General features: G+C 36.8%; 1 protein-coding gene across 3 annotated transcripts in view; it reads left to right on the forward strand.

The window, feature by feature from the left end:
- LOC135469618 (synaptophysin-like) overlaps positions 1–25,152 on the forward strand; it is a 38,976-nt gene extending 13,824 nt beyond the window's left edge. For 2 of the 3 annotated variants that reach the window (XM_064748126.1, XM_064748127.1), the window contains exons 3-7: positions 7,871–7,989; positions 11,026–11,227; positions 15,659–15,856; positions 18,121–18,195; positions 22,085–25,152. In XM_064748126.1, the coding sequence (XP_064604196.1) occupies positions 7,871–7,989; positions 11,026–11,227; positions 15,659–15,856; positions 18,121–18,195; positions 22,085–22,171 (681 nt within the window). In that variant the 3' untranslated portion in view covers positions 22,172–25,152. Of the gene's footprint in view, positions 1–7,870; positions 7,990–11,025; positions 11,228–15,658; positions 15,857–18,120; positions 18,196–18,939; positions 19,019–22,084 lie in introns of all 3 variants that reach the window. The other variant, XM_064748128.1, reaches the window with a different exon arrangement.
- The last annotated feature ends 251 nt before the right edge of the window (positions 25,153–25,403 follow it).

Genomic DNA, 25,403 nt, shown 5'->3' on the forward strand with positions numbered 1-25,403 from the left:
TTATAACTGTGTTTTGTATTCCACACAAAGACGTACCTTGACAGACTTTCTCTTTGGCAACAACTTTATGTCCTGGTCTCTTGTACGTGAACTTGTAAAATATTGCTTACATATATCATGGCAGCATGATGCAAGAGTCTGGCAACCATTGGTGGCCCCTAGAAGCTGGTCATGGTTATTACATGCTATATAGAACATAGTCATGACACAGTCAAAAGTAGATCACTCTTAGACAGTCTGTGGTGACAGTTTAATAAGAACCTGCTGAAGGACTTCCACAGGCCAAAGCTGATTTGTAATAGGATATGATGTATGGACTGGCTAGCTGTGTCTTGAAGCCAGTCATGGGCTCTATTATGTTATCACCCAGGGAGACCGAACCCTTACAGGTGTCTCTTGAACTCTTCTCTTATTCATCATCATATTTGGCTGAATACCTGCTGAGCTTAATTTATTGTCTTGGCTCTTTCTTATTGCGACCATTTCCGGTGGCTGTTTTTGTGGTGCTGTCCAAACAGCTGATAGGAAGTGGTGATGACTCTGGTAAAATTCTTGGCTGACAGCTGTCAGTGTAAATAGGTTGTAAATTGCCGCCTGAGCAGTAAGAACTGCCACCCATATCTTTTGTTACAGCGCTAAGGGGACTATTAATTGATTCCTGGCAACTTTATTGAATTTTTTTTGTCTTTTAATCTGGGAGAGCTTTAGGGTATGAGCTTATTGATTTAATCCTACAAACTGGGATTGGGGGTGAAACAAGCCTCTTATAGCTGTCACTTCACCATCAATACCAGTGTAGACTCCTCAGACCTCGCCGGGAAAGGTGTTCTCAATGACTGGGAAGTGAACCATTTAATCAGTTCCTACTTTTATGGCTTATTCAAGGTGATGGTACATGAACACCATCAGGCTCCTTTTATTTTAATTTCAGGGTTTCAGGTCTTTGTAACTCTTTAATTGAGGCCATAGTCATATTCATGTGTAGACCAGAGAACTTGCAGATAGTCATGGGTTTCCTGCAGGCTCTGCTTGGATCCCTCCCACCATAATTCTTCATCGCATACATGTGTACTGCAATAAGTAAATCTGTTTATTTGTTAATCTGTTTGCAGTCTATTCATTTTCCATAGGTCTGTCATTTTAGGTAAATCAGTTGTCAGCAGATTTATTTCCAAAACATTAATCACCAACATCAAAAGAATGAAGTTGAAGTATTTCACTGACTAACATATTTCAAATTTGTCTATAAAATAAAATAAAGTGGCAATTTGTGCAAGGTCTGTTGTGTGCACAAATCTGATACAATCTTAGCAGCCATGAATCATTGTTTAAAAACAGTATACCAAAGAGTTTGTCAAAAAATAAAAACTATGAGTGCAAATTCAGTTGTTTTGCTCTTATTTTAAACAGCCTAGATAATTACCTTGCCTGATCAGAGTGGTCTGTCTTGGCATATGTTTACCATTCTAAAGCAGTAATAAAGTTCGTAAAATTTATGTGGGTTGCTGTATAACTCTTCAAAATTTACAATTATTTTACCACTATAAATAGTACAGGTGCAAGTCTGATATTTTCTGAAAGTCATTAATTTGAGCTAGATAATCTCAAATTTGATTTCATTTGTGAATATGGATTTTTTGCCAGAAATCTCAGGGGTAGCCTCTTTTTAAATGTTTACACTGTGTTAGTCACATTTAATTGAATTTGAAACAGGTTAATCTAGTCTTTCCTGAAACATGGACTTCAGAGTGGCTATTTCTGCCATAAAATGAAATGACAACGCCTTGAATTTGAATTGAACGATCGTCACATCTTATGAGTTTTAGAAATGGATTTGTGCAGCTCACATAAACCCTATGCCTACTTGATCTTTTGACATGTTCCTGCTGAGCAAACACATGGCTCTAACGGAAGGGTTGTATTGACTGTGGTACGGAAGGTCCAAAGGCTTCCAATGCTGTCCTGTGGTTCAGGAAAGGTCCAGTGGTTAATAGGATGTATTCAGATGGAGATAACTGATGTCTGCCTCTCTGCAAATGAGCTGCCCTCTTTATCGGGATCCCTATACCTTTTCTTCCTCCAGTTCAGGCCAGTGGTTAAATGAAATCTATATTTCATATAGCTTTGGTCTTGAGCTCTGACCCAGTGTAAATACTGCAATCTGATTTCCATGGAGGAAAGTTTGGAGAAGGAATAGGGAAAACTGTAAAGTTTAACTCCTCACTGCTTTCTTGCCGTCAAAGGGGAATCCTCTTGCTGAGCCCTCCAATCCCCTAGCGGCAGCCCACACTGGAGGTAGGGCAGTGAGTATTGTGAACAAACCAATAAACTAGAACTTGTACAATTGGCTGGCAGATCAATACATAGCCCTCCTTTTTGCACGCTTCATTCTCATTAAAAGTTAGAGGCATCCACTCCAGCAAAACCTATCCACTCTCCAAACAGACAGTGCTGGGCGCGTATGAGACATCGATATTGGTTTGACAGCATTGGGGTGAACAGGTGACAAGATAGCAGGGAGTGGTGATGATCTGAGGCTAGTTTGTTGGTTATTACCGGGAAGTGTTGGTGGAGTGCAGAAGAATAGGGAACTCTGTTGCTGTGCAACTACATGCTGGTGCCAACTTTGAAAGGAATACTTTTACTGTGGACGGAAGACAAAAGAGAGTAGCCAAAGAGAAAACTATCTAAGGGCAAAGAAAGCATGATTGATTTTGATGCTGGATACATAGCTGGAGACTTTGTGCCTGTAGGTGGATCTTCACCCGCAGTGTCATGTACATACAGGCAGAGCTGATCAAAGAAGCTGCTTGATTACCCTCATTATTTTCTTAGTGGGGATGGAGCCTCAAGATGGTTATCTGGTCACGGCAGACAGAATTGACTCGAAGATAAAAAGAAGGCAGTATAAAAGTGATGGCCACAGGTAATAATATTGATCTCAGATTGGCCAGGTAGATAATACTGCAGGTATTTCACCTTTGATACCCGACCTCCTACACATCCCGACCTGCTGTATTCCATGGAGTTTCAGTAGGCAAGGCAAATGTATTTACCAGGACGCTCCAAACATTTGTGTTCTGAATACAGCAGCGGTATTAGACCGAGATGTAAAACTAACGATGACGCCAAGGTGGAATTGGCTCTTGTTAAATGTTGGAGGTGAAGCTTGCAGGATGTAGAGAGGAAGATGTGGCTGAATTTGACTTTGAATAGAGATGTCATCTGGAAGAGTTCAGGCCATGCTTTGCAGGATGATAATCAAGTCCCTTAGGAGTTGCAGTGTGTTGCAAATTGAAGGGAAAAATGCTTGTTATCGTGCTTATGGTGAAAATTGCAAGCACGGTAGGTAAAAAAAAAATTATTAAGTGTTATTAATTACATATACTATAAAAAATATTTTTATGGGAATTTAGGTGGTAATTTATTAATTATTCGGCGAGGTTGAGTGGTTTGACTGCAGATTTACATCAGTCAAGATGTGTGGATATTCACTTGTTTTCAAGAGCTGAAAATAAAAAGGATGACCTGAAATTGAGCCAAAATCATGGGTTTGTATCAAGCAAATATTCATAATTTGTAAATGACTGATTGTTTGTTGTCTTTTATCTACTTGAGTGTTGTTTTACAATGATATAAATGAGATCTAATGCATCTTACACCTTTAAACCATACTGGATGACCTAAGTTTTTGTTGAGGTCATCATTTGAACACTTTGAAATATCAAACAGGTGTAGCAAGGTATCTGTTGTGAGGTCTGCTGTGCACACTATGTTTTCCATAGACCTGATCACTGATTCTAGCTAACTCCTGATTACAACTTTAAAGACCAATCACGTAAATAGATGATACACATCTGTTGTTCACTGTTTTTTTTTTGGCCCTTTCTTGATAAGCGGGTGTATTCAGTACAGGTAGTACCTGTGCCATGAATAATGGAATGATATATCTCAGTTGAGCAGGCTATGTACTTTTCACTTGGCCAGGTTCTATTAATTAATAATAGCATTTTATGCCTAACGGAACATTCACCGGTAACAACACACATAACCTTGAGCTTGAACCATTCATTTAGATCTATGCCATATAGATTGTGACGTTAATTGGTGCAAATATCTTTCATGGCACCAATCCATATCTCTTTTGCATGTATTCTATTTATGAACATAATTTTATACTTTATCACATTGTAAACACTATTCATGTTCAAGCATATACTAGTATACAACAACAAATGATTGGGTATTTTCTGTTTGATCTATATAAAACTTTCAAATGACATGCTATTTGCATGTACATCTGGGAGGCCTTGCAGTTTCATCATTCTTCATCACCATTGTTTCGTCAGCTTTTTATTTTGATGGATAAAATTTTGTTCTATTAAGTGTATACTGTACATGAAAGCAATGTGTTGAGCAATGAAAAATATTAGAGGATAATACAGTACATGTGTAGACTTTAATGTTTGAAATCAATTTTCCCAAACAAGTAAATATGTTTTCGGCATTTGTGTGTGGTCCAATAAATTCGGGGATATGTTCATGCACATTCCAACATCAATATATGCTGTCTACAAGGTACAAGATTTTGTTCTACAAAGCTTGCGCTAAAAGGATTGGAGGTGTAATCCAATCCCATTTTGCTGGTGATCTAAGCAGCTTTAAAGCACAGAGTTTTGTTCCATGGGAGTAGTTGTCTTCTCAAGCTGTGTAGGATGCTTCGACATGACATACAGGACATACATTCGTCAGGAGGGTTGACAACTCTAATGAGCCAACATTTATAAAATATTTATAGAATTGTTTCTGGGTTCGTTTTGTTATTAGGCCAATGTACACTTGGGAAGGACAGGGAGATTCTCTCTCATGAGGTTGACATGTAAGCTCCTTGTTTATGGTGCTCCAATGTCAAGGCATCATCAATCATATAATTATTCAACTTTTCCCCCATTGTCCTGTACATGAATATGTGATCTGTGAAATATTTTGGGCATTTTTGTGTCATTAGCTTCATAGTTTTCACTTCTATTTAGTTGGAAATGGGAAGCATGTTCAAATGTAAAACTGAGACATTAGGTGAAAGTGGGTTACATGTAAATGTACTTCCGAAAAGAAATGTTCTCCCAAGAGCTTTAAACTAATTATACTGAAAGCAATAATTTGTGTATGATGTGTTGCTCTTGCACGTACATGAATAGCCAGCAGGCATGAGTGTCAGGGGATGCTATGGCATGCACTAATGTTTCTAAATTTGGATGAGTAGGTCTGCATATGAGTACTTTGCAGATATCAAAATGGATTTTTCTGTAAACCTTTTCTGAGTACAGTATTTTGGATTCTTTTTTTTTTTTTTTTTTCTTTTTCTTTGTTATGTTTTATGGAAATGATAATTATTCATGTAGGCATGCCTGTTGAAAAGTATGTTGTTGAATATATTCTGTGAATCATTTCTGTTCCTGTGCTGCGATGCCGTGTAAGATACTCTAGTCTGTCTACTTTTTTCTAGAGATGCATCTAGGTGACCAGCTTTAAAGTGCACAAATTGAATTTTAAGGTGTGTTTTATTATGATTGCTTTAATTGTTTTTAGGATCATTTTTTTTCTGAAGCAGATCAGAAAGTATTATGCAGACCTCTTAAAAGGCATCCTTAATTCTGGGACCCAGAATAAATTGTTAGGGCAAAAGAAAATGCCAGGTACTTGTTTTTCTCTAGTTGGGGAATTAAGGAGTTTAAATCGTGACCATGCTTTGGCAAGAGGAAGCATTTTTGTGGTTGAACTGCCAAAGGGATGCCGTTGTAGTTGAGGCCAGGTGACAGGATCATGATCAAACAGCCTACAGTGCCTGAGACTGGTCTGTAGTTTGGCCAGGAGATGTTGTGTAGCCTGACAACTTAATCATGCAGTGTCTGTTCCTATCTGGATTGATCACTCATTGGACCGTCAATCGGCCAGCTTACATGACAGGGAAATCAAGATGGGCCGTGTTGGATCTGCTTCTCACTTTAATACAATCATGATGGCTTGAGTTTAGGTGTGTCAGGAAAGGCTGGCGAGATCCCCTCGAAGACGAGATGTCATTAGGTTTCCGAGTCTGAACCCTTCTGCTGCCTAAAGCTCATCCTCGTACGTCAGCTTGCCAACCTCATGTTTGACCTTGGTATTAACTCACGGAAAATGGCACTCAGTTCACATTTTCCTGGCTTTAATCACCTCTCTGCTCATTTGTCATTTGTGAAGGGTAGACTAGAAGGTGAATATCTGCAATAAGCGGTGACCATCCTATGTATAATGCAAGCCTCTCGGGATTTGAGGCATCTTTCCAATGATCAGTCCTGGAGATGTGATATACTTCCAGTGTGGAAAATGCTAATTGATTATGGCTGTGGATTGTGTCGATTCAGACTACATCAAAACATGAAAGTGTTTATTCCTTGCACATATTGGAATAAATGTAAAACCTTAAGTACATGAAATAAACATGAAACCTGTCCCCTATATCATTGGAATTGTCCAAGGCTCATGGCAGTTAATTCATCTTAAACGACAGTCGTGTAGAATGGTAGCCACTGTATACCAATAGTTAAGAATTTAAATGGTATGATTCCAGTCGGAAAGCAATGTCAAACACGAATATCAGCAAGGACAATGATAATTGGTATCTGGTCACGTCAGAAGGGGAAGCCCAGTCACTCTTAGACTTGTAATTGAAACTCTGTCAGCTTATTCCTGAAAATACTTAAGTTGTAGGTGCTTCTTAAATCACTGGCTGGATACTTTTATATATTTGTGTATACTGTGTACAAATATTTCGGGACTAGGTAGTATGACTAGAAGAGTTTCGTTAAAGACATATTAGGGTTAATTATGCCCAACTTAAATTGCATGTGTAAATGCTCCTATATACTGTAGTTCAGATTATTGACCAGTAATTAATAATCTACATGTACAGCATTGGAAGGGCAGTGCATTTGGAGTACATGTGCAATTAAACCAAAGATATACAGTTTGTAATAAAATTAATGATTATAAATTTCATACTGCTTGTCATGAAATATTTTTTGTCTTAAGTTCGATCACTGTAAGGAAAGAGTAAGATTATAGCTGTTTTTCTCCAAAAATTTGTCCAGTTTGGATTTCTTTTTTCTGGGAAAAGAAAAACCCAGCAAAATGTCCATTTGCTTACACTTATTTGTCTTTGTGGCTAAGTTTTCAGCCAAGTTTGCAAGGAATGTAGCTTTAGTGCTTCATTACAACCCTAGACACACTCCAGCAATGTTATCATCATGTGGTTGGATAAAACTGTATAACAGTTGATTAAAAGAATTACCATGTTCCGTTAAGCAAGTGTAAACTTAAGTGATGGTTTTGGCTGAACTATGGGAACTTGGCAGAAGGGAGGAAAAAGACAAGTTGCTTGTGTTAATAGCAGTCTGCAGCTCTGTTACAAAGTAGAAGTCCCGATAATGTAATTACTGTTCGAAGGCTTGTGTCTGAAGAGTGCTGTTTGTTCAGCCTTGAGCTCCCAGATTGCCAGCGACCACTGGCTCTGACTTAATCAGCACCGAAGTGTACAGAAGCTTTGAGGCTGAATAAAATAACCTCACTAAACTTAATTATTAGAGAACAAATATTTAATTTTTACTGATATTAATTTGCATCTGTGTTACAGGAATGTTTTTGTCCCTTTTATACACTGTAGCTTTTTTGTTGTTTTCCTTTTCATGTTTCTAAACATTGGTGAAGTTTGAATTCATGTTAAATATTTCAAAATGAAATTTCATTATCTTTAAATATTGGATCTGCTTTGCTAATTAATTCTGTTTCAGTGTATCACTAATGCAGTTACATTTATTCTTGCATGTTTCAGATTCTGGCCATTTTTGCCTTTGCAACAACCTGTAGTGTGAGCACATCTGTGAAGTTTAAGGTGTCATGTGCGAACTCAACCCAACAAGAAGTGACTGTTCCGTTCTCATATCCATTTGAGTAAGATTGAATGCATTTGTACAGATTTAGATATACTTTTACATCTATATTATGAGAGCAAGAAATCACAAGCTTACCTGTGTGTAGCTAGTACAAACTCTTCACCTACATGTATGAGACTGTAGGTTTTAAGACGGGGGGTTTGTTGACGGTGCTGGTTTAAACCGGGTATCAGTGCTTTCATAAGCTGCAGTTTTACAAGTAAAATTTGTCTTCTTGAGCGCAGTGCTAAACAACAATCGGTATCCTAATTCCTCAACCTTTGGCAGATGAAAGATCAACTTTTAGTACAATTTATGCACACTTTAAATTTGATTTTAGGTACTCCATTGATTGGAATGGCCAACTTCAGGGCTTCACAAAAAGTATAATTTTATCAGTGTACATAGAATAATGCCTTCATAATATGCTTGAATAAACACCTTGCAAAAATGCAAAAAAATTGAAGAATTATGTGAGTAAATAAATTTATGTGCAAGATTGAACTGCAATTTGTATTTTCACAAATACAAATTACATTCAGATCCAAGTTGGATTTTCCAGGAACACATGTTTTAATTTGCCAAAGATGGAATGAATTAAAAACATGTAAGCCTTAAAGAGGAACCTCTGTAATAGGCTTTTGCTAATAATAAAATGTGCCTTATATGTGTGCATTTTCATGTTTGAGAGAAATGGGAAATTATAAATCATCTCTAGAGTAGTAATTTGAACATCAAATTTGCTGTTTGAGACTTTAGCACATGATTATTTGTAGATTGCTTTTCTGTGGCTTAATTCAGATTACGACTAAAGCTATGTTTTTATGTTTCACTATAATGGAAACCTGGACACTAATGCTAAGCTTGGGCCAGTAGTCAGAGCCCAAGGCTTTGGAATATTTTACTGGATATTAAACAGACCCAGCTGGATTGCCACAGGCAAGCTGCGTGAAATAACTTACTAAGCCATCCTTATGTGCCCTGACCCTGCACAGTTGCTTGATACTGAAAAAGTGGACTGTTTCTGTGATATTGGTTGCATATTGCAACCAGAAATCATAACTCACCAAATGTGTCCTTGTTTCAAGTGTTTTTAAGATAGCTTATTTGGTAGTGAAACAGTTTAAAATGGGTCGTAACTTTGTATGGGAAAGAAAATGTTTATTGATTGAAACTGAATCCTTTTTTTTATGTACATGTAAATCTATGTGTGGTTTGCCTTTAACACTCAGTCACTGGTTTCCCCTACCCATAAAACTTTAACTGCGGATGTGAACTAAACTAGAGGGCATGAACTACTTCAGGGTTTAGTAAAAAAATTCAAATCATTCTAGGTGAAAAAAATTGTGATATTTTTAAATATGTGCCCTGGAAATGTATTTAGGCTTTCAGGTTTTCCTTCATGACATGAAAACTGTGCTGAAGCTAAATTCTTAATTTTTCGGGAGTTTCTTGTTTTTGTAGCCTGTTTTTCAAGCTCCAGCACAAATGAAACATGTTTTTTAGTTGGACAAAATCAAATGTTTACATTTCACTCACTATCAAACCATCATCTAAATTCAATTTTCCAGTAAATACAGAAATCTATCATGACGACTTTTGGGGTTTTGACATGATTTTATTATGATTTTGAATAAATGACATGAGTTTGTCAGGGGTATTATTATCGACAAACTGCACACTGTGAATTACACAGACATTGAAGCTGTATTGATTTTCATTTTGCACATTGTAATTGACAAACTGTGAGAGGAAATTGTAGATATTTTTTTCCAGGAAGTCGTGCAGAATAATCATTGTCCAGAACACTTTTCCTTAGGGTCAGTGAACAACAGAAATCTGAAATCTTGCCTCTACAGCATGAGCGATTCTATATTTGTGGCTCCCAATAAATCAAGTCGGCCCCATAGGTTATTGCTGTGTCAACAGCATGTATGTATGTCTAAGGAAGGATGTGCTCAAGATTGAGATGTGATGGCTAGAATCCATTAGACTGGCTTTGTCCCTACCCTTTAATAGCATCCCCCAAGTGTCACTTGCTATTTATGTTTTCAAGACAATGCAGAGGCAGAAAGTTGATTTTTTTTTCTAAAAGAAATCATAGGCTGTATGGACACAATCATTTTTGAATCAGATAGGTGATGAATGGGTAACTAACTCTTTATAGAGGCCCATGCTTGCACTTTGTTTTTGCCCGTGCCAAGGTGTCTTCAACACTGTCTGGGTTTTCTCTTTGTTGAGGTCTCATTCTGCCATGGATGAAAATGCTGTCATTTCATTGGTGCGTACTGTTCATTGACCAATAGGGTTGGTGGGTCAAATTCAGGCCACTAAAGTTGTGTCCACATATCACTACTAACGGAGCTTGTGCAGGTTCAGCTGTGGTTTAAGGCATACTATGAGGTAAACTTATGTTCCCCAAATTTTACATGCGATTATTTTGAACATAGGAAACAAGGTATTAACATCTGGAATAAATGCAGCTTTTGTGCACTAAACTTTTGTGAAATGTTGTCTTATTCGGAAGAAAAAAGTAACTCTTTTGAATGAAAATGAGATATCTTCATACTTTGCCTCCTGATATTTTTTTTGAAAGTTTAAAGATGTTTTACCATTACTGAATAAAGAAGATGCTCTTCACTGTGGTAATTTACCTCCGAGCTTTGTCTTAGCAACAGTTGCATCTTTACTTGCTTTAGAAACTGGCTTTTTCCAAGAACCTTTATGCACTGGGAGGAAAATATGAATTTGAATTTATAGTGTGGATTTGTGAAAACACTTGTTATAAAGGCATTATATACAGTGCAGGTGTGTCACTCGGGCCTCTTTTTAAGTGGTTGACCCAATGCTGAAAAGTATAGTGTCGTAATTCAGACAGACCAGCTGATATACAGAGCTGCTTGTCACCGCACAAATTTTTATGTTTCGTGTACATTTACAAAAGAAATAAGCACAGGGAGTAATCCACCTTGTTTTGTACAGGGTCTTGTTCCAAGAGCCAATGTCGTGTTACTAGTAGACATGATAATTTTGGATATGATTTGGTTTTTTGCAGCCTACACAAAGTGAGTTTCCAAGTGAGCACTTGTGAAGGAGGATCAGGAAAGCAAGACATGAAATTTGAGTCCGGTTCTGTGTCTTCGTCCCAGTTCTTTGTTGCTGTTGGTGTCCTGGCCTTTCTCTATTCACTGGCAGCCATTGTCCTCTATGTCTTCTTTGACGACCTGTATCGAAAGGAGAACAAAATCATAATTGGGGTAAGTCTGAGTGAATTCGCCCACTATGTATTGTTGTGTTTATCACTGTCTGAGACCGATAATAAATCTCTTGAGTCTGTCATCATAGCTACCCAATTTCCTATTGGTCAGTATTGGTCTGTGACTTTATCCCACTTTATTAACCTTAGTCGTGTCATATGAAAGACTTTGAAATCATCATGATTGGTACTACATGTACATCATGGGACGTTGTGGCTGGTGTCCAGTGAGGCAGCAATGTAAATATGTCGGCATTGGGTCAGGCCAGCCATGGTCTTCATGTGACTAATTTATTTATTTATTTGATTGGTGTTTTATGACGGCAGTGGCGGCAGCACTTGGCTGCATAGAATCGCTCTGCCACAAGAAGACAAAATATATTTACACAAAAAAAAAAATTAAACGACATTAAACCTAAAGCATATATACACAAAAATATACATACATACATTCTAGGATCGAACACAATTGCCATGTTGACATATCTCTTTAGTGTATATGCTATGGAAGTTTGCTTTGTGCAGTATATTAAAAGAAAAGGCCCCCAGGAGTTTGATTGCCGTTGTCCTGACCAAAATAAATGTGCTGTTCTATTCAAGGATAATAGAACCATTTAATCAAATTTTACACAGAAAAATGCAATTTACAGACAAATAAATGTTATAAACATTATTTTGGTTGTAAATTTTACCATTATACATCCTTCATGTACCTTCCCAAACAAACCTCTAATATTACAGAACTCCGGTAAAATGTCCAACTTAGTCATGATCAAAATTTTATTTTATTGACTATAATTAGCTTATGCTAGTTTCAGTATCCTACAAAACTAAACCCTCAATGCATTGAAAGTGGAATACAAAACACAGTTACTTTCCTTTACATGTAGTCAGAATTTACATGTACTTGTGACATAAAAGTACAATTGTTGAATTTCTACGTGTAACTTATGTGTAACACCATGTGACTGGTGTCTAACAAGGTTGTCCATCCAACCTGGCGTGGTAGTTCAGATGTTAGAGCACTGGGGCCAGACGTGGCAAATTATGAGTTTAAACCTAATTTGAAAATTGATCCAGTATATTAATTGTCTGAAGCTGTATTCATGCTTTATGTGTCCCCAGAAAGGTGGTTGCAATAGTTCATTTATTCAAGCTAATAGTCATGGCAACATGTCACTCATTAAAAATGTACCATTGTGATGATTATGAGTGTAGTACTATTTAATGAATCAGACAGCAAGGTAGACAGGTAAGTTGTTGTTTGGAAGATATCATTTCCACGACATGTCATGCATGATGTACATCTTGTGTCAAGGTCACATAATCAGTGACTGTTGTTTGACTTGAAAAAGCAAAAGGAGTTCTTAACTAGTTGGTTAGACAACAGGAGTATATACCTTGCTTTGCAGGTGCGAATAAAAACAAGCTGCAAATTGATTCTGCTGCTAAACTCTGTGACATTTCCTGGGCGTGTGGTGAAGAAGGGATTAGCAGAAGCAAATTACATGCCCATTTCTTCCATTTACATCACATTTCTGTGCTGAAGTGCTCATTTTGTGGGTGCTTTTGCCCAAGCTCCTCCAAACCAAATGACCTCAATTACATTACTGTGAGCCTGACCCAGCCAGACATTCTGATTTCACATAAACAACTTCAGGAAGTAAAGGCAATTTCTGTTCAGTTTACTAGTAATTCCTCCATGAGGTATAATCTGTTTCCTCTCTACCGGCTTCCTTTTTGTGCAGTTTCCCAGATCACGATCTACTTTCTCTTGTCTGGAGCCCTATGTTTTATGTGAAATCACCTCTTTTGGTTTTCCTTCATCTTGCTTACATGTAAAAAAGTATACATAATAATTATTTACTTTTGTTAGCTCATAATCCTGCTACATTACCTACTGCACATGTTAACATTCCAGCCTCTTTGTTTTATTTATTGGTTTAAATAGTAGACTATCTACGATCTAGAATAGTAGGCAAACTGTTAGTAGTGTCCCTAATCTGTTCCATGGAAATCTTGCAAAATTAGCTTAGTTGTATTGAGTAGTTTGACATATTTGTGTGAAATTTAGTTGTTAATGTACTGTGTACAGGGAAGTTTTAAAAAATACAAGTAATTATTCTGTACTTCAAAATATCCGATCATAATTTCTAGATGCACTATATTTAAGTTAGCTTCAAAGGTAAATATCTATAATATGAAAGTCATTAAATAATTGAATTATGTGCATGTATTTAAATACAGTGTTTGTCAATGCAATTTGTACAATGATACCTCTCCGGTAAAAACATAAAGATATGTACAGGTAGACTGGAATAAGGAGAAAGTTGTCATTGTCTATTGTATGCTTATCAATGATAATGTTTGTTAATATTAACAGAGGTAACAGTCATGCATCAAGTTTTCTCATTATGGGTTTGTATCCACATTTAAAGCTCTGTGCACTCTAGAATTGAGTCAAGAAGCCTTTGTCAGGTTGAAGCCTTATGATTGAGCTTAAGTCAGCCCTAACTTTTTTCAGTCTTTATCTAAAGACTGCAAAGCACATGTCGTCATTCCTCATACATTTAGCTAAACCTTGTGTCACTTTACAATTAAACTAGCAGCCTTACTTCTATCAGCAATGATTGCATTGCCATAAAATCATGGTATACTTTATAATGCATACATGTACATGTGCATAGACCAAGCTGATACTATGCCATCATGACATTCAATATATGCAGTAAGGTAATTGTTACCCTGCTCTCAAGGAACAGTGTTGTTCTCATTTCATAAGCCTGTAATACAACCAGAGTAACATATTCCTATATGACCTGTATGTCAACAGCATGTATGTATGTCTAAGGAGTATATTACCTATATGAATTCCAAGAAATTACATATTCTGAAATAAATTTGCTAATTTGGCAATGAATATTAACGGGTATGTTTCCAATATGTTTAAAACATACACATGTACATTGCTTAATTGTACATATATAATTAAGTAAAAGGATTTAAGTCGAAATAATTGAGTTTGAAATGCTGATGTGTAAATTAAGGTTTATCAGTTTAATACGTTCATTGGAAATGGCAGAAGAATGCCATCAGAACTTGAACAGCTTGGATGACCTTGTTAGTGTCGTACCTTTCACTGATGTATGTGAGTTAGCAGACCAAACAGAGGGAAGTGTCAAGAATGTTTGTGATAAGAGAGCTTTCTCAAATAGTTCCTGGGGACTCGACTAATGAGGTGTTTGGTGATAGTTAATGGCTGCAACCACTTACAGGAAATCCAGCAATGTGTATTTAATTTGGTGATCTCCTGTGAGACTAATTTAAGGTGGGTAGTGTTTATAGGGTGGAGTTAGTGCCAGTTTGCAGACACTGGTTGGGCAGGCTGTGAAATTGACCAGATAGCCTGTCAGGACACTGGAAGATGGCCATTTCCCTGTCGGCTAAATTGAGATTAATTACTGACCTAGCATTCAGTGCATATTGAATCAGTTAAAGGTGTAAACCATGGCCCGCTTACTTGCTGGTAGAGTGGTGCAGAAATTGATTGGTAACGCATGCCATCTTCTTTCATTGAGGAGGTTGCACAATCACTGACAGTGTGATAGACTTAATGAATAGGCTGTGAAAATAGTAGTTTTCGGAAGTGGTGACTAACTTGGAGATTCAGACTTTTTCCAGAGAGAATAGTGAGCACCACAGACAAAAAATTCACCACTGACTTCCGAATTGTGTTTCCTGGGATGCACTAAAAATATCAGTCAGGTCAGAATAAGGATTCCTAATGGTTGAAATAAATGTTGTCTGTTCTTGAACTCACACATAATTTTTAAAGGTGTTCCCATCTCATCCATCTTTTCAGATTATAAATGTGCAATTGTATGTTGGTTTGTGTACTTTGATTTGGTACGTCAGCTGTAGTTTAGTGCTTATCAAATCTAGGTACTTACCTGCTATTTGACATCACTCAAATTTTATTTATTTGAGATATTATGAGGCAGCAAGATATTATGAAAAAAAGATTGGTGTAGGTAGAATTCAGGTCTTGCATACAATGATCTTACAGTGGTAACAAATTTGTATTAACGTGTTGCGCTGCTACATGCATACATATATGTACATATTCTTTGAACAGTATTGTTTTTCTTGTATGATTCAGTGACATTTCAATGTAATAGATACTATAAGAGCCGAAATATAAATAGTTAAAGGTTGCTGAGGGTGCTGAAAGCCGTATTTTACAGCTCTAAATTTGAATAACATACTTTGGGTCAAATCATCTGCAGTGTAACAGAATCTATTTCCTCTGTTAAGACACCTCAGTATAATACCATGGTAACTAAATGAAGCAAGTGTAACTGTTCAGTATACGCTCTCAACCCATTTTGCAGTGTTTCCTACAGTATGTGACTGCTGTTGTTTTTGTTTTCAGGACTTTGTGGTGACTGCTGTGTTTGCCCTGTTCTGGTTGATCTCCTCAGCTGCTTGGGCAGATGGTCTGAGCGATGTCAAGTACAACACAGACCCTAAAACCGGGATCTTCCCAAGTAGCACTGCCTGCAAACCGCCAACGGATAACACATGTACAACTCTGAGATATGGGGACTTCTCCAGCCTCAATGTTTCCATAGTAAGTCTTGTTACATCTCATTTTCATATTAAAAGTGCTAATGCAGTTGCAAGACAAAGTAGACCAAAGTTTTAGTTCACCTGTGCAAACTACGTGCAAAGTGAATACCACATTGTGAGTATCTGCGTCCAGTAACAGAGAAAGCAATGTTAGTGTGATTGTTAGGGATAGTATCTTAAAAATATTGCATGCATTGAGCCCTGGCTGTGCATAAATGACAGAATAACATAAAAGGGATGTTCAGTTGTTGGTGGCCTGCGTCTGAGTTAATTACCTGCATGTAACTCTACATCTCTTTTCTGTATTAGAATCTTTGTTAAGGTAAATGTACTTTATGTAATGAGCTGAAGTTTTACATTCGTTTGCAAATATTTGAAACAGTCCTTCAGAGTTTAGGAACTTCTCCCTTTGGCATCCTTCACACACATATTTGTTGATAATATTTTTTCAACAAAAAATGCATCCAAACATTTTTGAATACCCTGTCAGTGATCAGATGGGTTAGTGTGTTCATGTGGAGGTAAACTTGTGAGCAAAAAATCCAAAACACCACCCAAGTAAGTCAGCTCAAATGTGGTAAATCCCCCTTCCCCCGGTAATGTCATGATCTGAATTTTTACAGGACATACTCTAAATTTGTCCACTAAAATACCTTTTTCATTGGAATTTCTGATTGCAGTTATTATGAAAGAGGCATTTGAAAGGGTTGAAGAATTAGGGTATTTCTGTGGTGTCTTCTGTTTTAGAACATTTTGCTGATTTTGGATTTAGATAATTTTCCTTGAGTTAGTGCTGGACTGGATGTGAAACTGCAAAAGGAAAAGAGGGAGGGAGGCATATGTGGTTTGTGTAAACCTAGGTGTATCACAGCATTTCATTTCTGTTACTGATAAACAATGCCTTATATTCCCATTGAGGTGTTTAGTAAGTAAAGGTAATTTGAATTCCTGAGGGATCAGTTTACCTCATACTGCCTTGGGATGATATTGTTTGGGAACCTCTAAGTGTGGAAATGTTGGATAAGATTAAAGGTGTCCTCTGTGAACTTCAGTGACCATTTGGCAGTCATTGCACTCTCATTGTGATTGGACTTGGGGAATTGATTTTGAATGATACCGACTGCGCGGGACTTTCAACCATAACGGTTCTGTTTATAGCTTCAGACCGGCAGTTGTTCATCTCCCCATGGTAATCTAATGTAGATTGATCTTGGAGCTGGTGAGATTGGACCATGGATCAACTAAGACAATTGAATATATTTATTCTGCTGGTCATTTTATCTTTGCTCATCCTCTGTGGTGTTTGACCGATGGGTGACCAGACCCAAACTTGAGGTAGACAGATAGGCCTCTTGGGAGTTCTGGAGATCTGAAATTATTAGCTTCCTTATTGCTGAGACTTCCCCTTGAGCTAATACTCCAAAGATTATGTCCATCTGTAGTTCACCAAGATTTAGTTCTTATTATTTGTGGACCACTTCCCAAATGGTTTAAACTATAAAACCCAAGTGTGTGTTGATATGTTCACACAGTAGAAGTATATTTCACAGTATAAGATTATTTCAAAGCTAAATGACACTGGCAACCCCAATTGCTGCTTTTCTTTAAAGGCTTTATACAAAACCGTAACTCTGGTGAAGGCTCTTGACTAGATATACACATTTCATCCTGTAGCATGTGATTAAGTGCATTTTGCTAGTGCATATGCCAGTTTTTGTATTCCTTGTATAATTACATGTGTATAGAAATAGGTGGGAAGGGGGCATGGCAGAGTGGTTAGTGTGGTAGCACAGTGCAGAAGATCAAAGTTGCCTAATCTGTTTGCTAATATTCAATACTAGGCCAATTGTAAATGATGCCTGGCAGTGTAAAGTTCAAACTCCAGTACATTCCTTTCCATTTTCTTCTTCTTTCTGTCATTCTTATTTCTACTGTTTAGCCATACAATTTATTCAGGGTGCACAGAGCCAGTCCCCTGAATTGTTGTCCTCAGGCACCATTGGACATTGTATCTAGTTGCCTGTGGTTCAAATCCATTTAATTCCTGCCAGCCTGTTCGCCTTTTTTCCCCATCATTATGAACTTCATATACATCAGGCTACCAGAAGTGGTAGAAGACTAGTACCCTGCATATCGGCAATGCTGTTGGAAAAAACAAGAACTGTTTTAATTTAGCTTCAATCCTTGCTGTTCATCAGTGCCTTTGTGCTTGACTAGTTAAAATTGATTGGATTGTAATGTGTTGTAACATCTTCTGTGTTTCAGATCTTCGGCTTCCTGAATATGGTCGTGTGGGGTGGAAACATCTGGTTCCTGTACAAGGAGACTCCATGGTTTAAGGTGCGAGCTAAACCCAGTGATCCCTCCATCCCTAACCCTGTTGAGGCTCAGAGGGTGTGAGGACTCTGATCACTTAAGTTTACTAATTCTCTAACTTTTGGTGCTCTTCTCATTGACTCGCTATGGAAGGTACCCCTCCCACTGGGGAGACAACAGAATGCTATTTCCATACTGACTAGCATGTACAATACAAGAGTGCTGATTCTGTCCTGCTTTGTTCAGGGGATAAATTTTTCTGAGATTGAGAACCTGTTATGCATTCTAGAGGATATTTGGTACAATGTAATACTGTCCTCATTGATATGTGAAAAGGTGTTTTGCCATTGTTTTGGCCAGTGATATTGGGTCAAATGACACCATATCCATTTGGTGCATCTTTGGGAGTCCATCTGCAGCTGTGGGCTGTAAGACACAAGATATCAGTTGTAACTGAGTGAAATGGAAAGGTGGTGACAAGTTGTTCTTATGGTTAACTTACTGAGGATATTCCTGAGCATTCAAATATGGTTGCTAGGCATTATTCATTGTTTGAAATGTGCATGGGTGATGGATTTTACAGCAATGGCTGGTTTTAAACAAAACAAAAAGAAAGAGATAGAAATACCAATTCTAAGTGCAGGAAGTTCTTGAGGACTTATCATTGCTCCAGTGATGACTGCTGATCATGGACAAGAGGGATGCGCTAAGCTGCAATGGACTGAAATCCAAATTTTCTAAACAGCCTTTTCTTGTGTAATGTTGTAGTTTGAGAGGAATTTGTATGACACAACCATGATGTGATAATATGACAGCCTGAAGGAAGCAGTGAAGCAGGAGAGAGCAGGTGCTTTGTTGATCTTGTTAAATGTTGCCGTGTTGAACTGTTTGAATTGGTTAATGGGAGTCTGTTAGATTGGGAAGGTGGCCATGCTGTGATGCAGCATTCTCTTGGAGTGGGCAAGTGGTAAGGCTTGGTTATATTCCTGTGTGTATGTCTTGTGGCTGTGTAGAATGCACAATGTCAGTATCATCTCACACAAATAAGTGTTATCTATGAATGCATTTTTTTTTTCTATCTTTGTAATTTCTTTTCCAGTTTGATTTTATACTAACAACTCCTTCAGACATACTAACCATGCTTTACCCTATAATTGGTAATATACTGTTCAGCGAACACTAAAGCATTGGATCTTTTTCTGAATCTAGCCTTGCAAAAAGAAAAAAAAATCATTTTTGGTTCTACGTGAACATGAGAGCAGCTGTTTAGCCGTAAATGATTCATACAGCCGTAAATGATTCATACAGCATTGAATACCTATGCTGTAATGCTGCAGCTTATGTTACAACCGTGTCTAGGTTTTTCTAAGCTTGAGTTGTGTAGTTTTGGCTTAGGCCGTTTTGAAAAAAAAGTGACAGGTAGATTTCAGCAAAATTATTTTATGAGGTACAGTTCTGATGATTGAAGGTTAGTACGTGCTGATTTAATTATTGCTGTTCACATTTCAGAAGTAGATACTTGAAATGCTCCTTAGGCTAAATATGTCTAACAAATGTTCTTATCCAGTACAGTGGTCTTGAAGGGGTGTGTAGATCTTTTGGAGACTGGTCTCACAATTATTGGTTCCCATTCATGAATTACAAGTTGTTTACAAAAGTCTGTTTCCATGCCTAAAGTAGACCATTAATCAACCCAATTTGTCAACATAGCAGCCTACTCCTTTACTTGTGGTAAACTTGGTGTTTCTTAATACCAGTACATTTTTATTTTTTCCATTTTTGTTTGTCTTTCACATGATGACATACTTGTACATCTTATTGCACCTTTAAAGGTAGTGGTTTGCAGTTGCACAGAGGGTGGTCAGTGACTTTTGCTTGAAATACTTTGTTTCAAAGTCCATTTGGTGAATGCATTCTCAGATCTATATGTAATGTGCATATGCATTTTGAATTCTGAAATTTAGCAGCCTGTTTATAGTAAGTGGCAAAAACTTGATGTGATGTCACTTGTCCCAATGAAGTTAGAAAAGGCCACTATAAAATCCAAAGTTTTCAAATGCATTCAAAATTCTTTCAAAAATATAAAACAAACTATTTTTATGAAGAGTGACTAATGGTCTTCCATCTGACAAATAATGTATACCTTCAACCTTTTCAACCGCTAAAGCACTTTCTTTAGTGGAATTTATGCACACAGTTATTATGAAAATGACACTAAAATTGATGTGTTTGTGTCGATAAAGATGCAAGCTTCATGAAACTGTGCAGATTGTTTCTCTAACCCCCACAGTTCTTTCAGAATGTTTCAAAGTATTGGTCCCAGTGGTGGTTGAAAAGGGTGACGAATTAGGGTACTCCATGTTGATATTTCCTTTACCTTTAACTCTTCTACAGGGTTTGGCCTGTTTCCCTTCATAGAAGTGAAATATAAAACTACATAGTATGACATAAAATACTTCTTTCACATCAACGAAATCAGTAAAATCTTCAGTTAGTAAATTTATGTCAGGGCTAAATAATAATATTATTATTATGTTATTTTCTGAAAAAACTTATGACTAGGGGTTGGAACCACAAATAGAAGGATCTATTTCACAAAGAGTTAAACACAAAGACCCCTGATCCATCGAACATGCTATCTCTACAGTCAAATTTACTAAAATCACCAGTGAGAAAAGATTGAAAAACAAGAAATGTTAGCTCAACTTATTACTTTTACTCATCAGATATGTAATATTTCATTTGTAACATTTACATTTATCTGCATATTTCATGCAAAAATAAAGTCTGTCCTAATGACAGTTTTTTTTTAGCTTAGAACATAATGTGTCATCTAAGGCATGAAAATCTGTTGTCCAAGACAAAAGAATTACTAACTAGACTGAAAATGGGTTCTAGACTGAATTTTTCATGTGACATCTGACTATTCAAACTTCATATGATTGCACGAGGCGCCTGTGTGACTTTGGTGGACACACTTGACCGCATGAATTCATGACATCATGTTTTGGTACCTTGATGTAGGCTTGACAAAGAAAGTAAAATTTGCTTTCGTTTTTAACAATCTGAACTATCTGATGAACAGTTTGTGAAGCCTTTTGTAGTCTGACTCTGTAGCCTCGTAAATTTTGAAAAGTCACATTGTTTATTGAAAACTTGTCTTGGATGAGATTTTATGTTTTGACTGAAATTTTGTGTTTGGACACTTGTTGACATTTTTTGTATTGGGTTAACATCAGTATAACACCATGAATCATGTGGTGTTACGTATGCAAAAGGGTAAAACAGACTGGAAGAAATGAAACAAATGTGTTATTGTGTTAAAAAAATTAACCTTATTACCTTCAAGCACCTCCTTTTGCATCCAAGCTATATGTACTTAACAGGAACCGTCACTAGGATGACATACCTTATTACCAAGTGTATGTGTACTGCAATTTCATGAGTGTCCAACCCTGAAATATCATTTTGTGTTTCTGGAAACTTTAAGTAATGGTCATTCAGTAAAAAAATATTAGGAGACATGATTTCTGGAAGTATGATGAAAATTTATGTGATTAATGTTTTTTGGAAGCTGGTAAATGTTTAAAAGGAGAAAAAATTACTGTTTCCATTTTAGTGTTTGCTTGGTTATACATCTTGTCCCAGTAAATATATGAGAGTGAAAATGTAGTTGCTCTATATGAAGCAGTTACATGTACAACGAAAATGTAAATGGGATTTGTCCTTTTTTTATTTAAAAATTTTTTTTTATTATTATTTTATTTCCTTCTTCAGTGCATGTTTTTTGCAACAGTTGTGTGTTTGGATGTGAAATTTTGCCTCTTGTAGTGGTTCTACTCTATTCACACATTCCACAATGTCCTGAGTTGATGTTTTCCTTCAATGGCTGTTGACTTGATTACTCTTTCAGGGAGACAGCAGCAGTAATTACAACCCAGACAGTCAGATGCCCCAAGGCTCCATGGGGGGCTCCCCAACTCAGCCGTCCGCCACTTAAACCCTGCATACCTTCCTCCAGCGCTAACTACAGTTGATTGTCACAGAGATTTGCCCTTGTCTACGCAACATGTTACAGATTTTTTCATTTGGCCCTGAGCTGTTGATATGGTTTGTTTTGCAGTTACTTTTCAAGCAGTTGTTAACAGCCAAGTTCTTGTCTCTTTTCCAGAACATTTGTTTTGTGACCCCTCCTTGTTAATCTTCTCTTTGTTCATGTTTTTCTGTTCTATGCTTACCACCAGGTATGTTAGGATTGAGTAACTTGCATTATATTTGGCAATCTCTCCAGGTACAAGTCTGAAATCTGTGTAGCGTGGAAGCTACATGTATTTATAACCTATGAGAATTTGGCCCTTAAGCAAGTTTTACTGTGAAGACATTTATTAGCCTACAATTAAAAAAAAAATATTGGAAACCACTATAGTTTGGATACATTACTTTGAAAATAGTGACTTGTAACGTCAAATGAACACCACATCATTCCCTGTACATATGAATTTGTTATCTTGTTTTGGTACCTTTGTTGCTGTAACCAATTCCTTCATTATTAACCTGGGTAAGATGGTATTTTCAGTTGTTCTCTTTACAAGCCTGGATTTGATGATATTATTGTATTGTCATTAGCGGAGATGGATGTTGAAGAAATAACAGCTTTGTTCTTGCCTGCAACTGTCAGTGTTTAAAACAGCATTTGTATTTGAATCAACCTTTTCCCCCTATAAATAAACACTGATAAACTCTCTTATGTATGCATCAGCTACGCTTTTAGTCTCCTCTTGTCATTAATGCTTGCAATAAATGTTTGTGTTTTAATACAACTTACAGGACAAAGTGTGAACAGAACATAAAATGTGTTACAGGCAAGGAAGCTCCATAAAGAGCTTGAAGTCAGTGTGTTATTAGTTTTTAAAAACTTCTCTCTTTGTAGTATACAGTATAAGTTGGTAGTCTGTTAGCCAGGCAGTGTTTTATCTTGAACTGTGCTTCTTGGGAAAAACTTGTAAGTTCTAAGATGATCACTGTTGGTTTCCCTTTGTTTCTGTCTGAGAATAGTGAAGTTTTCTGTCTGATTGCTGAATGCGACAGCTGTGTTTCCAGGTATATTTCATCCAAAAAGTGCTTTTTCAGCCACAATTTATTAACTTTTTTTATGTACCATAAGATTCATATACTAATCTGCCTCTTTTAGCTACGAGTGAGAACATAACTATGAAACACCTGTTCCTTTCAGGTTTTGGCATCTTTGTGGAACATATAGGTAATCTTTTGTATATTTTGTTGGTGTCCAACTGATGTACATGTGTGGGCAGCTATGTGTAACTGTATATGTTAATAATTTTGCAAATATGATATTCCGTAAATCTTTATTTGAAGGCATAATTTTGTTGTAGAATTGACAATTTGTGAGTATTTTCAAGACAAAAGTTGAAAGCTGCATTATGTGTGAGTTACCTTTGAAATATATTTTATATCTGTTTATCCATCAGAAATGTGAAAGCTTGTGTTTATGGGAATGTTGTGTACAAAAAGAGCAATGGAATATTTACAACTGGTGTAATGCAGACCTTCTAGACGTGAGAGATCAAACAGATGTCAGTGGGTCGTGCAACCATATTGACCAGTACCCACATGAAAACAAGTGTGCTAGATTTGCTGGCAGTGAGCAGTTGTCACATCAGCATTATGTTATTTGTTTGCATCTGTATGCTTTGGCTTTGATGTGGATGAAGGAACCTGGAACATTATTCTCCTTCTCCAAGTTATTGCGTATAATAATTTCTCTTTACTGACCATCATATAGCTTTGTTTAAAGATTTGTTCATGCAGAAATTTCAATATTTTGAACAAGTTAATGTTAATGTGGTTTGCCTTAGGCTCAGTTTTATGTGGTCAAAAAAGAATTTTAAATTGGGAGCTGCTGATTAAAATGACATCCAATACATTTGTTCCATTCCAGAATAAAAGAAATATTGAATTTTTCATACTATTATTTGATCAGAGCAGCATACCTGATTTGGTATTGTAACAAAATTTTCTATATTTGTTCATGCCTTGGATTTTTAACATTTTGTTAGGTACATTTGTCTGGACAAGAATTTTTTTTGTTTAATTAGGTGATATTATTTTCGTCAGTAGTGTAAGGCTAATTTTATTCAGGAAACATGACTGTACAGATTTTGTATGTGAACTTCCTAAATCTTTTAGTTTGGAAATGATTTTGACTATTTAGATACTATGAGGTAGTTTAAACTCTAATGCATTCATATGGCAAGTTCTGCCCAGATGTTTTGAACGTCAACAGTCTGAAATTAATGTAAAGATACTTCTTTGAATCATCATCAGAGCTTCGTACTAAATGGAAAGGTAGTTGGGCTTGTGGTGTTCTGAAGTCATCTTGATATTCATAAAAAATAAAGTTTGAAGTACTTGATTGTTGGATGAAATATTTTATGTTATACTCTGCCATTCACATTTCACTTGGACAGGTATTTCCAGAACTGTTGTACATATTTCATTTCTATGCAGAGGTAGACTTTCAAGTGGTGATCATGGTAAACCCATGGGGTTTTGAATGTTAAATTCAGTTGACATTAGAAGTGTGCCAACTCAACCTGCTTCTATGATGTCGGATTAATAATACACATATGTATATCATACTGAATGTCCTCTATTTTAGAACCAGAGCTCTGCGTAAGCTGACAGCTTTAGGATTAGTTTTGCTGGTGTCTTGACATCTACACTGTATATCTGCAATTGAATGACTGCCGTGTAGTGTGCTTTATAGAGTACAAATGCTAGACAAAGGTGTGTGGTTGCCGTGCTCATCTAACATTATGGTGCACTGTTAAGCTGTATTGGTCATCTCTCTCTGTTGTGCTCAAACCTGTGTGATCTACATATCTATTTAGACAACAGAAAGTATCCTGTGTTGGTCTGATCATTACCCTGTATGTGAAAATACATTTCCATTTAAATCTGTTTTTATGTCTTGGTATGTGTTTCTTGTCATGTCAAAATACAGATTATTAGACCTTGAACTGTGACACCATGTGAATGAATCCCGCTTCTGCTGGTTGGCCCCAAGCTTTACGCCACCGTGTTTGACCGTTAACACGTGCGCACATGCAGTGGTTTCTTCCAGTCTCTGCTAGGTTTTATGCGTGTGTTCCAAAAGTTGTCGCACAACAACGCGGCATAAAACAACAAAATCAAATATCTGTTTTCGTTCA

The sequence above is a fragment of the Liolophura sinensis genome, chromosome 7 (assembly GCF_032854445.1).
Source record: "Liolophura sinensis isolate JHLJ2023 chromosome 7, CUHK_Ljap_v2, whole genome shotgun sequence".
In the NCBI taxonomy this organism is placed as follows: domain Eukaryota; kingdom Metazoa; phylum Mollusca; class Polyplacophora; order Chitonida; family Chitonidae; genus Liolophura; species Liolophura sinensis.